We start from the raw sequence: 14593 nt of genomic DNA on the forward strand, positions 1-14593 counted from the left end.
CAGACTACTGTAATAGTATTGCTGGACTGCCAGAGCATGTTGCACACTTGTAGCTGGAACAACACTACATTTGATAAATTATGAAATGCAACTGCATCTGAACATGGCAAGCATTAAGCCAAGATATGTAAATTTACCATCATAAGAGGAATGCCATTAGGTTTCCATTCCATACACTTGGGTGAAAAATTTGTTAAAAAGTCAAGAAACAAAAATGCATAAAATCTGTAGTAGGCAACAGTATACAAAGTTTCAAATATCAAGTCATGGTTTTGTATAGTTTGTTACTTGCATCTTTCACAAGAGGAAATTAAAGGAACCACACATCACTGAACTTCTACACAAGCTTCTTGTGTTTCAATGTAATTTATTGAGGAGTGAATGAGATACTGTCAGACATGCCAAAGACTTCACATTCAAGGGCTGGAAGCTGAACAGCTTTCCTCATTGAGTCACAGTACAAGCTGTTTTGGTGAATCTGAAAGTGCGATCAATGAGGTCTTCATGCTCGATGTTTGTCTTCAGTTTTTCATCTTTTGATCTACTAACTTGTTGGGCAGAAGGACACTTTCTACCCTACAAAGACTCATACTCCAATTAATACAATTAACACTAGATGTAGAGAAACGTTTATCTGTTACAACGTACATCTACTGCTGAAGATCTTAAAGCTGTTTCTTAATTCATTATGTCTAGTGAGAAAATTCATCTTGTTTCCCTTTCACCATCATATGGATGGCTTATATAGTTAGAAAAATACTCTTCAGTGCTATTGTAGGGTTTACAGGAAACTTCTTCCATGTTGTGGGATAGAAATCGATTTAAACATCATTCTGAAAGAATGCTTCTTCTTGCTGCCACTGCCTGTAGGTTGCAGAATGGCCTACACACAGTACCAGTTCTGGTTTTACCCAAAAAAGAAACAAAAGAAATCTAAGCAATAGGGTAAACGTTTATTTGCAGTTAGTTTTCTTCCAGATAATTAAGGCCCTTCAAGCAGAGTTCAGGAGCTCCTGTATGGCTGCCTGTTGATCTGCATTGAGATGTGATATGCATTCTGTCCACAGTCCTCCAGATGTCTAGAAAACAAACAAGAAGTTGTCTTTTTGTAGGCTGACGCGTTTCTAAGGCACATTATAAACTTTCCTACCTTTACAAACCTCAACATTCACCAGGCTTAATCCTGCAATACATACCAAAAAGAAACAGACCAAAATATTCAGCTACACACAGTCCTACGCAGCTTCAGCCAGAGATGCTCTAAAATGCTAAACAGGAGCAAATGCTGGGTAAATAGCATCAGAGTAATTGATCTGAAACTCTTCGAACTCCCTGTAATTAAGTGGGTCAAATGACAACTGACACCTCTTAATTAACCATAGCTTAAATGATTTGCACTGATGTTGAAGTATCAATGTTCAGGCAAAACTGAACCATGCTTAAATGCAAGTGTTTTTTGGGCACTGGTGCATCCAGAGAAAGGGAGCATTGTGATTACAGCATGACCTGCTACACACACCATGTGTGTGCACACAAAAATCTGCTGCCAACACACAGAATTCTCTTTAGGGAAAGTAACAATAAACTACTTCCCACAGAGGAGAGAACATACACAGAGCATCTACCTGGCTATATGCAAACCCACACTGCACCTCAGTATACCTTTGCTGTGTCACCACAGCCCTCAGCTGAGACACCAGCTTTTCAAGTAAACATCAGTAGAGATTGGCTTTAATGGGACCAGAAAATGCTGAAAAGTTAAAAAGGTTGGAAAAGTATTTATTCACTTATCAACAGAAGCTGGAAGCAACTGGCACCCTGCTTTCTTTAGAAGGATAATGACAGGGAAAAAACATTGTAGGTGATCTGCGCTAAATCTTTAAAGTGGCTTTTGTGACAGCAGTATACTTGAAGTGAATAAGAAAAAGGAGTTTTTAATTTATATTGGGCATATTTTATGTTCCGTTCTATTAAAATACCCTTTTCTCACATACTTCAAAGAAAAAAAAAGATTCTCAGAATTTGAAGAAGCCATTGAGTTTGGGTGTTCTTAGTTTTTAATTAATATTAGGCATTTTAGACTCAATGTATGATGGAATATTGCAGAAATAAATGTGTTCTTCCTGCTTTTCTGACACATTTAAATTGATACTCCACACTGAACTCTTTCTGGCCTGAGAACGCTTAAGCACAAGGGAAAGTTTCATTCCAATTATGGCCATAGTGTTTCTCATGCCAGATGTTGGGAGTGGAACAGCTTATTGATATTATAAGAAGACTAGTCTTTCGCCTGCAATCTGGGAGGCTGTAGCAGGCAGACTGCTAGCAACTACACAGCCTTTAAAAGTTCTTACTGCAGTATAAAATATTTACAGTGCTTTGCTATGTCAAAGTGCTACATGTGAAGAGAGACAGGATTGGTAACAGCATACGAAAATTGTTTTTTTGAGTACACAAATTTTATCATCTACCTCACTTCCTCCCCACCCCCCCCACCTGAAGATAAATCATTTAACCAACACAGAAGTCATATATCCATTCCTATCATTCCTGCTCAAAGCAAGACTTTGCTATATACAACTTATCTACATGTCTATGATCCATTGTACTGTTAAAAATAACCACCTAGCCTTGAGCATTTAAGTGAAACAAATGCTTTAGCATACTCAAATACAAAATTCCACACCCAGACTTGAAGTCTAACACCAAGGACTCCCATTTGCCAGACGGAATCTAGAGCAGTCACTTTTCACTTTAAAACTTTTCTTGGTTTCATTTTTATGCCTTCAGTTTCAACAAGCCATTTTCTACCAGAGATAATACATCTCATGGGTTGATACACTCATCCAAGTGAATCCTTTCCAAAATGAAGTATTCCTGAAATTCTGAACCAAAATTTTGCCAAAGCATGCCAGGTAGAATGGACAATAATTGAACTACTGCTGCTCCAAATCCTCTATGCTATATCCTTGCCAGGCACACTACTACATCATTAGGTGCTGCAACTGTCAAGCACATCCACCTGATTATATTTGGCCCCGGATCATTTCTGCCCTGTGAGCTCTATCACTTCCAATATTGTTGAGAGGTGCAGTTTAAATACTTGGACATCCCCATCACTGTAAGTACTCACTATGACATACGAAATGAACCTTGAGGCAGTTCCCTGAAGGCAGGGAAAACATTGCACTGGATTAGAGAGGGCAATAGTAAAATTGTGGTTTGCACTTGTTCTTTAGCAAAGATCCCAAGCCTTTGCTTTATGAGTAGGTCACCACAGGGTGCTGGGGACTTACAGGAATCACATGCTGAATCAAATCCTGCAGTGCAGTTCACTGATACAAAGAGAAGCAGATTTCTCTCTGGACTTTAATTTTTTTTTTCCAAGTCAGAAAATGCCTGCAAACAATGATACTACCTAGCATGTTAGTCAGCTAGCTGAATATCTTAACTTTGTTTTCAAAATTAATAAGTTTCTGAAGTTTATCAGAAGAGACAGACTTTAATCAAGTGTAAATGTTACCAAATTTTATCATTAATGGTTCAAGGAACGTCCAAAGAACTCAAAGATCACTGTCTGAAGCATTATTTTCTAAGGCTCTTGAAGTTAACAGTTCAGCTAGTTCTGAAAGCAGGTTCTAAATGTGCCCTTTTGACCAAAGCAAGCCTTTCTTTACCTGCACTTGACGAACCACATTAGCCAACCGCTTGGTACATGGATCTTCATGTTTAATAGCTTCATGAATTACACCGTCAGCAATTATTCCAAATATTCTGGGAAGGTTAGAGTTGTTGGGACCAAGGACAACTGGATTGTTGCTGTTACAATCAAAATATATACTACAAATTAACATTTTTACTTAAACATCAATTTGTGCAAACATTTTACATGTAAGTTCAGCGATTTTGGAATACATTATTCTAAAGTTGCTTATTTACACCTAAGTTTCACTCAGGTGAGTAAGTGTGTAGCTTTGCTGCCTGCTGACCAAATGTTCTCTCTCCTTTTAATATTTAACCAGTCTACACTTTATCAGCAAGAAGTTCCGAACCTTACAGAACAGCGGAGTTCCATGCAGATGGAACTGTAAATAGTGTGACAGAAGCCTAAAAGGGCTTGTTCCTCTCTTGCTCACTACTGCAAGGGGGAGGAGGTTGTGTTACTTGCATCAAGAGCACCAGTGACTTCAGCTGTCCACCAGCACTCACTGACACAGCAACTAACAGTTCTGTTCCCTCTTTCCATGCCAAGTATCGATGTACAGTACTGGAAACCAAGGATCTGAGTGGAAAACATGATCCACTTCCAAGCCCTGCCACCTACCACTGTTGGAATGCAGAGGCTGTGACATCATGGAAGACTTAGTTCTGACATTCCAAATGATCTTCTCCAAAGCATATGCATATTAACAGATTCTGTCTTTTGGAAAACGAATGAAAGGAAAGAACCTGCAAGCAGTCTGACTTTTTGCATTAACGTCAAGGCTTTCCCTTACCTCTCAATTAAATCACATAGATAACTGAAGGTATGAACAGCTTCCTCTTTATCTTCATGAAGTGGAAGCCATGACAACCAATGCGGCAGGACTTCTTCCACATTTACACAGTCAGGCTTGAACTTCATTATCTTTCCTACAGCTGAAATGCAGTTCTCTGTTGCATTGACATTCTCTTTGGTTTTGGCATCTGGTGACTGAATGACTCTCACCAGCAATGGAAGCGCCTCTAATTGTTAAACAACAGAAAAAAGTTTAATGCACAATCAAGTTACATTCTGTTAACATCATAAATTCTACATGAGACTACTGCACATAGTAAAAAATGGGCTATTTTGTGGCCCAAGCACCAAAATCCCAACATCCCATTGCTTCTAGGCTCTTCCCTGCTCAATCATAATTACAGGAAAAACAGGGAAAACTATCCAAGAAAACACAAGTAAATGGCTACTGCGTGTTTGAATTTGCTTTTTGAGTTAAGATATTAAAAACATGAAATTCCTGTGTCACTCAACTGGAGTTATACAGCCTACGATTTACAAGACATCATCATTTATAGTAAAAAAATTGGTAACAAGCATTATCTTCTTAATGTTACAGGACCTATGATCATGTGATGATGAAAAGCACTGATGCAGTGACATTCACATTAATTTGGACTGTAGTGCATGGCTACAGCATATGCCAACTGTACATCCATTGTTTGTGGACATTATATATAGGTATCTATGTATGTACACAGACACACCACAACAATGAGCAATAGGAAAAGGCCATAGGAGTAACCTCATTTGGGAGAAAACCTGACAATTTTCTGACTAGGTTAATAGCAATTCTATTTTAATAGTTATGTGGGTAACCACATACACACTTCTAAGTGAACATTTATATTTTTAGCTACTAGTATCCAAGCAGACTTCAGAGTACTCTACATGCACACAGGAACAACTGCCCTTGTATTCTTTTGCTAAAGACGCTCAAGCTGTGAAATTCTGTATCAGCAAAGAAAACAGGTTGTGGAATTGTGCAGAAAACACACTTCAAACTAACTCAAATTACTAAGGAAGAGCAAGATGTCACACTATTTCATTTTGATGAGTAAGTGGCAGCTTTGCAGCAGCTATATTAACCTCAATTAATTTTTGAAGAACTGAGCAGCTATAAAAAACACACATAGTAGAAAATGTTGACAGTCACATAATTTTTGTAACCACATTTAAAACATTAGTTGATTTTCTGTAGACTTCCCTTAAACCTTATTTATTTTCTACTTACTTCATCTATTTAATTCTTTTTGTTTCATCATAATGCAGCTCTTCTCTATTTTGCAAGCTACCTTTATGCTGTATTTTTCCAACTGAGAGCCAAACCCACCCACATTAATGTATCTGCTTTTTCTGAATAGTCTTGAGACTTTAACATACTGCTACAAACTTGCAACAGAACAACATGTCAGTGCTACATATCAGTAAAGAAATGAAATTATAAATAAAAGCTCACAAACTTTGTTTCTGATCATAACACATCTCCATTGATTAAAATAAACAAAGTTCTTTCGTGTACATGTGAAAGAATTTTTGAGGTGCCTGCTAATAAGCTGTATTATGTGAAGTAAAAAGATTTTATCTAAACATCCAGCTAAAGGAAAAGCCAAGTGTCTGGGTTTAATCAAAGATTATTTGTCCAAATACAAAGGATCAATATTGTTAAAACTAAGTGGGCCAAGGTAAAGTCTAATGAATTAAAAGTAAGACTTCAACAGATGCTAAAATCCCCCAAAACTCCAAAATCAGAACTGCCTTGACCTCTACTGATTTAAGACTCATCTTAAAGCCCTAATTTATCCCTAGCACACAGTTCTTATTTTCTCTCATCACTGAATTTAGTTTTCATTCAAGATTCAGTTGAAATACATATTTGAAACAGCAGACTACGTTTATAATTAAAAAAAGAAAAGAAACCTCTGATGATGGGTGTAGAACACTAAATTCATTGACTGGCAAGAAGAGTGCCAGCAGACAGAAATTTAAATTCAAGACAATTTTGAAGTTTTGGAGAAACTCAAGATATTCAGAAAGCAAGCAAAGCGTTTCTGATAGGCACTAGGACACTCATTTCATGTCTTGGGCCACAGAAACCAGAGCCACATTAGTCGTATTCTAAGCAGCTCCTTAATACCAGTCACTTGTATAATTTTTCCAGGCATCCAAAGAGGTTTCCATAGGTATGTAACTATATTAGTATTAACAAGCAACTACGAGACAGGTGTGTACCAGAAAACTAATTTTCATGAATTGAAAAATAGGCTTGACATGTTCATAAGAATTTAAAAGATGATGTATATCACGTCTTGTTAAGCAGCAAGTGTTACAACAGAAGTGCTATTAAGCAGAACATCATTACAAGCCCAAGGAACTCCGGTAACTTTGCTAATCATCACTGGTCTACCAAACAGGTTATGCTAGCAATCTATTTCACTCTCAAAGGGAAGAGACAGTATTAACCAAAACTTTATTTTTTTTCCTACCAACACCCACTCCCCAAATCACAAATTCAGTTTTCATCAGAGGTTTGTACCCACCTGTGCAAAAAGGACGATAGCTGTCCCCACCAAATTGTGCCATAACTCCAACACCATAGGCAGCTGCTTGCCTAATCTCTGGGCTATTGTCACATATCGACTGTAGCATTGGCCTCAGGAAGTATTCAGCGTATTTGAACGAGTAGGGGCTGCAGTGCTCTACGATATCGTCAAAAATGCATAGTCCCCACTGCCTGTCCGGCCATGGCCTATGTGGACACTGCATCAAAAACAGGTAACATTTAAGCCACCTTAAAACTGCTCATTTCTCCAGCCAATTCCTTATCCATGGAATAGTCCGTCCATCAAGTCAATGACTGTATCAACAGAACGATCGTAGCAACAGTGGTCTGGTATTTTTGTTAAAATCTTCATGGACCAAATTCATTTTTACAAACACTGAGTTTTCTGTAGGAGTATGTGCAGCAACATCGTAAAACAAAAATCCAGGCGAATGTTTGAGCTAATCAAAAGCATCATGATTTTTAGGCTGAATCCTTTACCTCCATTTCACACTAAATTACCTCTTTCAATTTCAATTTTCCCCAACAGTCTGCAACACTTTTTTAGCCCTCTTGAAATAGCTTTTAACATTTGACACTCCCAGGCAAATCAAATTTCTCAAAATAACTTTGTATATCAGTGATCCTGAGTCTTGCAACACATTAGAAGTAGCACAACAATGCAGCTGTTTCAAAAACATCGGCTAACAATTTTGTGCTTGATCCAGAATAAACCTTCAGCTGCCTCTATTTTGTAAAGCAGTAATCACTACATTCTATCTACCAAGTTTACAAACATACCAGAATGGAATCTAAGTCAAATTAAAAGAAAGCAAGGTACTTACAATTAGGTTGACAATTAGTGGAAGCAGCCTTTCAAACCATGGCAGTACCTTCTCCTTATAACTGCTGAATATTGAGTGCAAAATGTCTGATACTTTAGTCAAAATATAAACGTCGTTGTCATCCTGATAAGAAAGGGATACAAGTCACTTCAATACCAACAATCTTTAAAATGGTGGAAGTAACATGAAATTCTAAGGTCTTTAAACTAATGAAGTGGTTCACTCACTCATTTTTGTAAACCCAGTCTTTTAAAGTCCATTTTTTCATTAGATGAGGTTGCTCGAAACCCCATCCAACCTAACCATTAATGCTTCCTGAGATGGGATATCCACAACTTCCATGGGCAACCTGTTTCATTGCAAAAAAAATTCTTCCTTATGTTCCGTCTAGACCTATACTCATTGCCTCTGGTCCGGTAAACGGGTGCCAGTAAAAGGTCTCTCTCCATCTTTCAAGTGAACCCCCTTTATACATATTGAAAAGCCAGAAGAAAGTCTCCCCAGAGCCTCCTCTACTCCAGGCTGAACAGTCCCAACTTTCCTCATTAGAAGAGGTGTTTCCCCTCCCTCTGATCATTTTTGTGGCCCTCCTGTGGATCCACTTCATCAGGTCTGTATCTTTCCTGTACTGGTGACCCCGGAGCTGTATGTCTCTCAAGAGCAGGATATTCATATCTTTTGACCTGCTGGCCACACTCCTTTTGATGCAGCCATGGGCTGCAAGTGCTAGCTGATAGCTCATGTACAATTTTCATCTACCAGTCCTTTTCCATAGGGCTGCTGTCAATCCACTCATCCCCTACCTGTACTGATACTAGGAATCACTCCAATCCAGGTGTAGAACCTTGCACGTGGCCTTGTTGAACTTCGCAAGTGTTCCATGGGACCAACTCTTAAGTCTGGACAGGTCCCACTGGTTGGTATACTGTCCCTCAAATGCATCAACTGTGCCATTCAGTTTGGTATCACATACAAACTTGCTGATAGCGCACTCCATCCCACTACCTATGCTGTTCATAAGGCTATTGAAGAATACTGATCCCAGTAGAGACCCCTGAGGGACACTCCTTGTTACCCATCTCCATTTGGACATTGAGCTACTGAATGCAACTCTTTGTATATGGCTGTCCAGCCAATTTCTTATACGCTGAACAATCCATCCAATTTAGCGACAACGTTGTTGTGTGGGATCATGTCAAAGCCCTTTCAGAAGTCAAGATAGATGATACCAGTTGCACTTTCTTAGTGCACCAATGCAGTCACTCTACCACAGAAGCCACCAGATTAGCCAGGCATGATGCGTCATTTGTGAAGCCACACCAGTGTCTCTAATCATCTCCCCGTCTTCAATGTGCCTTGACATGGCTTCCAGGATAATCTGTTCCATGACCTCATGAGGCACAGAGTGAGACTGACTAGTTGGTGGTTCCCAGGGCCCTCCTTTTTACCCTTCTTAAAAATGTACATCTATTGCTAGTATTCAGCTGCCTAGGACTTGAAGATGTGTGTCAGTCAGAAAAATTTTATCAAGACAATCACTGTCATGTGCAAATTGAGTGCTTCAATAAATTTCCTTTACAGAAGATAGAAAGCCCTTTTATTCTTCTGTTACAAGCTGTTATTGAAAACTTAACTGGAAAACTGCCTTTCCAATAGAAGATTGTGGCAAAAATGGAAGAAATACTAATCTTTCCCTCTTATCGCTTCATTTGTCACTTTGCCCAATTAATGCATCAAACTGGTGAAGTAAAGATCCTTAGCTCAGATTCACCTATTAATTCATGTTTGATCTGCAAGAGAGGATTGTTCCCTGGACACACTTGTGTAGGGAAAGCCCTTTAACTTTGTTTTAAAGCAAATTCTGCTGTACTCAGCATGGTTCCTTTAACTGGTTTATGCTTTTAACAGGCAGGGAAAACAGAACACAGTTTCTGGACCCTTGTGAGAAACTATTAAGTATTTCTCATGTAATAGGTAGCTTCCCACAACTGGATATTTAATCCTTCCCTAGACAGATAACTGCATTCTCAAGTCATAATTCAAACATAACTCTGGAACGTACACACAAATGAAAAGAGAGGCAGAGAATTGCTGCAGCACACTACAAGGTTCACCTGGTCTTGGTAATACCTGCTCTCATGGGGAGAGCACTAACATTTATTTGCCTACTGCATGCCTTCTCCTACCCTTTATCAAGCTGGCAGTTTAGTTTATTCCCTAAGCCAGGGCTGGATATCTTACTGAAACTGTTTGACTGTCTCTCATGACTTCTGCACTCTATTTCTGCTGCCCTGAGGTAGAGGCTACATAAACATATTCTGGGACCAAAGGTGTATACCAAAACGTTACTCATTACCATATGTTAATTATGTCCATATGGCACGTAATATTCTGGTCCCACTCCTACTTTCACAAGGTAATGAAGACAAGCCTTCCTTGCAGTCTTAAATATATGAAAAAATAAAATAATCAATCAGCAAGGTCAAATGTAAATTGAAGCATTTTTAAAAATGCCTTGCAACTCTGTTGCAGAGTATTCATCAGCTTTTCTCAAACTGCTGTATGCCAGCATTTCTCTCATCAGTACAGTGACACATGATAACAAACCACCTAACTCACTGCTTATAAGAATGAATAGTAAGCACTGAAATTAGAAAGGGAGGAAATTCAGGAGAGGCTCTTGGCTCGGAACTTGAGTTTTGTTATTTTTTTTAATACAAGCATCATGTAGGCACCAGAAATCATCCATCCTTTTGAATGCTGAAGGAATGTTCTCAAAGGAAAGGTGCTGAAGGACTGCATTATGTTTAAGAAAGTATTTACAAATGGATACCCAATATGTTAAGACATTCTGGATTCTGCATATAGGTTAAACTCCTGTAAACAAGTTTCGTAATAAGAGTTCACGAGCTTCACACCTGCATTGTGCAGCAAAAATATCTTAGTTCTTAAATTTGCCAAGTATCCTCTATGACTCATGTTATGAGCAGCATTAACTTATTTTCTATTACTCTCTCTGTGCCAACAATAATTTACTAGCTCTCTCTTCCACCGTCACCTTCACTGCAGAGTAAAAAGTCAGTTGGTATCTGAGCAGACAAGTAGTCTATTTGGTATTCTTGCTTCAGCAAACATATTGTGCCAGCTACTCATCCTGCTGTCCTCCTTCACTACTACTTTAGGTCTAGTCTATGAGATAGGCCCCTGATATGACATGTCAGAGGTTTAGGTATCAGAGGTATGCTGAAGGTTAAGAGTTGCACAAAGGAAAAGCAAGTCAGCCATACATTATCACTGATACAGCATTTGACAGCAGACTATTTTGAGTCATTAAAAATTGTTTAAGAGGATGAAGAAAACGAAGAGCTATGCCCCAAAAAGTCTCAGGCTGCGCCAGGGGAGGTTTAGGCTGGATGTTAGGAAGAAGTTCTACACAGAGAGAGAGTGATTGCCCATTGGAATGGGCTGCCCGGGGAGGTGGTGGAGTCACCATCATTGGAGGTGTTCAGGAGGAGACTTGATGGGGTGCTTGGTGCCATGGTTTAGTTGTTTAGGTGGGTTGGATTGGTTGATGGGTTGAAGGTCTCTTCCAACCTGGTTAATTCTATTCTATTCAAACTACTTCCTTCAGTATACCTGACAAGGAAACCCTTCGAATTTGCTAATACACGCATGTAAGTGTGACCCATTTCTTACTAGAAGTTTTGAACAATATGGTAACAGAACATTTGTGCAGAAAGAACTAATTCCACAGGGTTGCTATGCTTCAATTGAGTAGCATAGCATGTCTACGTAATGTAGACATCCAGGTGCTTTAGAGTGGAAAAACTCCCCAAACCAACTTACTTCATCCTGTAATGACTCTTCAACTTGTTCATCATAGTCTTCATCTTGTCTTTTCACTAAATTAAAAAAAATAATTAAAGATTAAAACACTACATTTCTACAAGTGCATATGAAGCCTATGAACTGGAAAAAAAATTATGCAGAAACAAATTTAGAAAATAGGAAATGACAGCTGAAGATGTAACAGGAATTTTCTGTACTTAAGAAGCTTCAAAGACCTTTCACAAAACCAAGAAGTATAACCAAATAGAAATAAACACACCAGTTCATCTGCAAGTACAAGAGAAGTGCGTAAATATAAGAAGCTACCACTGCTTTAATAAAACTGCCAAGGCTTCAAATAAAAAAAAACACCCAAAAAACACCAAGAGAAATCACACCACCATAGACACATGCACAGTAAACCTGAACATCACTTTTGCAAATTATGCCACCTTCATCCTCCCTGAACTCAGAATTTTAACTTATGAATTCTGTTGTTTCAAAGTCCAATTACCTTACATAAATACACAAATTAAAATATGAACTAAGCCTTTTCTGCATATTTCTGTGTCTCAGAATTATAATAGCTGTACATTAAAGCAGAATTCCTAATAACATGTTAACTTACCCTGTCTTAATTCTTGATTTTTAAAGTGCTCTTCTAGTTTTCCTTTTAATATTCCTCCAAGTTCTTCAAAGTGTTCATTGTTAAGGCATCCATCTCCCATTACCTCAATGCACTAATTAAATAAAATGATCCGTTTTTCAGCTTTAAGTTAAATGAGCAATCTCAGTGAAATCTAAGCGCAGAGTAGCGACACATGCTCTGCTAGATCACTAGCAGAAATAATACCAATAGAACATATATAATGTAATCAATATTATAAAGGTAAGACATAGTACCACTGTACATTTACATGCATGGAACTCCAGTGGTTTGCAGTTAAGGTGAGCAAATCTGGTACTTTAGTCAACATTTTGGGATTTTGATTCTTGCAAAAAAAGAAAAAGTACAACTAATTCTTTCAATTACCTATAACAGCATTTATAGTCAAACCAAAATTCACAGGGAGGAAGTCTTGCATTTTCTCCAGCTATTTAAATGAACAAGCACATGTAATTTCTTACCATAAAAAGCGATATCACAAAAGTCATAAAGAAGTTACCTTTGCAAAAGAATGCATTATCTCCGAGAGAACGTCTGAATCTGGTTCTGTACCAATGGCTTTGATGAGTGCATCACACATGAAGTGCCACATCTCTGTAAGGTACTCTGGCCCACGAAATCTAGCACATTCAAGAAGGAGGGGCATTGACTCTGCGGCTGCCACTCGAACACGTTTGATTATTAAGGAAATAAAACAATAAAGACCAACATAAAGTGCTTAGAATTTAAGCTCTGACCACCATAATAAAGTTATTATTTTCCTACTTGAAACAGATTGTCCAGGGCATTTCTTAATTAGATTCAAATTAAAAATCACAGGAAAACTAAACTACTTGCTATTTAAAAGTTGTTTCAAGCCTGTTTAAGGCCATGATAGAAAAGCTAGTCAAGTTTTCCTTCACTTTGCCAGCAAAAACACCACTTTCTCTACTGTTTGCTTTTAATGTTACATGTGTCTTTAAAAAGAAAAGAAGGGGAAGAGCAGGATACCCTGCCTAAAATAGTGCGTAAAAACACACTCAGACAATTTCTGCTACAAAGTAACAGAATATTTTAACACTAGCTCTTTCAACTAATTTAGAGAAAGAGTAAGCATGACTGTTCTTCTAAACTAAATTTCCATTTTCAAAGGAGAATTTGTAGTAGGATATCATCATGGAAATAGAACTTCAGCAAGGGAACCATCAGCTTTACAACTTGCTCTGTGTACTCCACAAATTCTTCTTTTAGTTCTTTTGCATAGCAAACCTGAAACAAAGCATGGAAATGCCACATTTAAGGGAAAATACTGTTAGTAATATTTTTCAACTACATAATGGTTAAACTTCTTTAACAATCTTTATTTTAAAAAAACAAGTAGTAATCCATTTACCTAGTTCCTTCATGGGAACATTTTAAAGAAACCCTGAGCAGCAGGAGTCCACATTTGCAAAAAGGAAAAACTCTAACATTTCCAATTCCTTACAAGTTTAGCTAACAAAGGAGAACTATCTGTTCACCTTCAAAATTGAAAATTAGCTACAACTAGTTTTAATCAAGTAAGCCACACATAAATATGTACTAGAAACCCAAGCTTAACACTACAAATCTGAAGAAAAGCTCAACTATTTAATTTAACTCTACAAAGAGTCTTTTCATCACTTACCAGCATTTGGCATGCAGTCGCTTTTTCTTCAAGGCCCGCAGTTTTAATTCCAAAACTTTGCTGATCTCCTAGGTTTACAAATTCCCAGCCATCATCATCACTCATATTCTCCATATCTTGTGCTGTTATACAGAGGGAGATTTTTTTTTTTTTTTAATAAAATCCAAAAGTGCTACAAGATTATTTCAGTATTTCAAGAAAAACACTATCTTAAACATACTGTCTAGAAGAGCTACTTCAGGTTTAATGGATGCAGTCTTCATTAAAGGTCCCATTACAACAGGAAGGTACTGCTGAAATTCCTTTCCAAGAATTTTACACATTCTGGCCCATGCCGAGATCATATACGAAATCTATAAAAAACAAGAATCAGAATTTTTATGTTCCACATTTAGCTTAATTCATCTTTAAAAAAGAAAGCATAAAGGAAGAGCATTTTGCAGTAAGACAGGTTAGCAGCCCCACAGAGAAGGACCTAGGAGTCCTAATGGACAAGTTACCCATAGGACAGCAATGTGCCGTTGTGCCC

General features: G+C 37.9%; 1 protein-coding gene across 1 annotated transcript in view; it reads right to left on the reverse strand.

Moving 5' to 3' along the window:
* IPO5 (importin 5) overlaps window positions 1–14593 on the reverse strand; it is a 43817-nt gene continuing 29224 nt past the window's right edge. The window contains exons 16-26 of the mRNA XM_054162936.1: window positions 14285–14417; window positions 14065–14186; window positions 13571–13667; window positions 12919–13091; window positions 12381–12492; window positions 11771–11826; window positions 7925–8047; window positions 7078–7297; window positions 4497–4725; window positions 3678–3819; window positions 1–1079 (exon numbers count right to left, since the gene is read on the reverse strand). Coding sequence (XP_054018911.1) covers window positions 993–1079; window positions 3678–3819; window positions 4497–4725; window positions 7078–7297; window positions 7925–8047; window positions 11771–11826; window positions 12381–12492; window positions 12919–13091; window positions 13571–13667; window positions 14065–14186; window positions 14285–14417 — 1494 coding nt within the window. The 3' untranslated portion in view covers window positions 1–992. The remainder of the gene's footprint in view (window positions 1080–3677; window positions 3820–4496; window positions 4726–7077; window positions 7298–7924; window positions 8048–11770; window positions 11827–12380; window positions 12493–12918; window positions 13092–13570; window positions 13668–14064; window positions 14187–14284; window positions 14418–14593) is intronic.

Source organism: Dryobates pubescens, chromosome 7 (genome assembly GCF_014839835.1).
Source record: "Dryobates pubescens isolate bDryPub1 chromosome 7, bDryPub1.pri, whole genome shotgun sequence".
NCBI lineage: Eukaryota > Metazoa > Chordata > Aves > Piciformes > Picidae > Dryobates > Dryobates pubescens.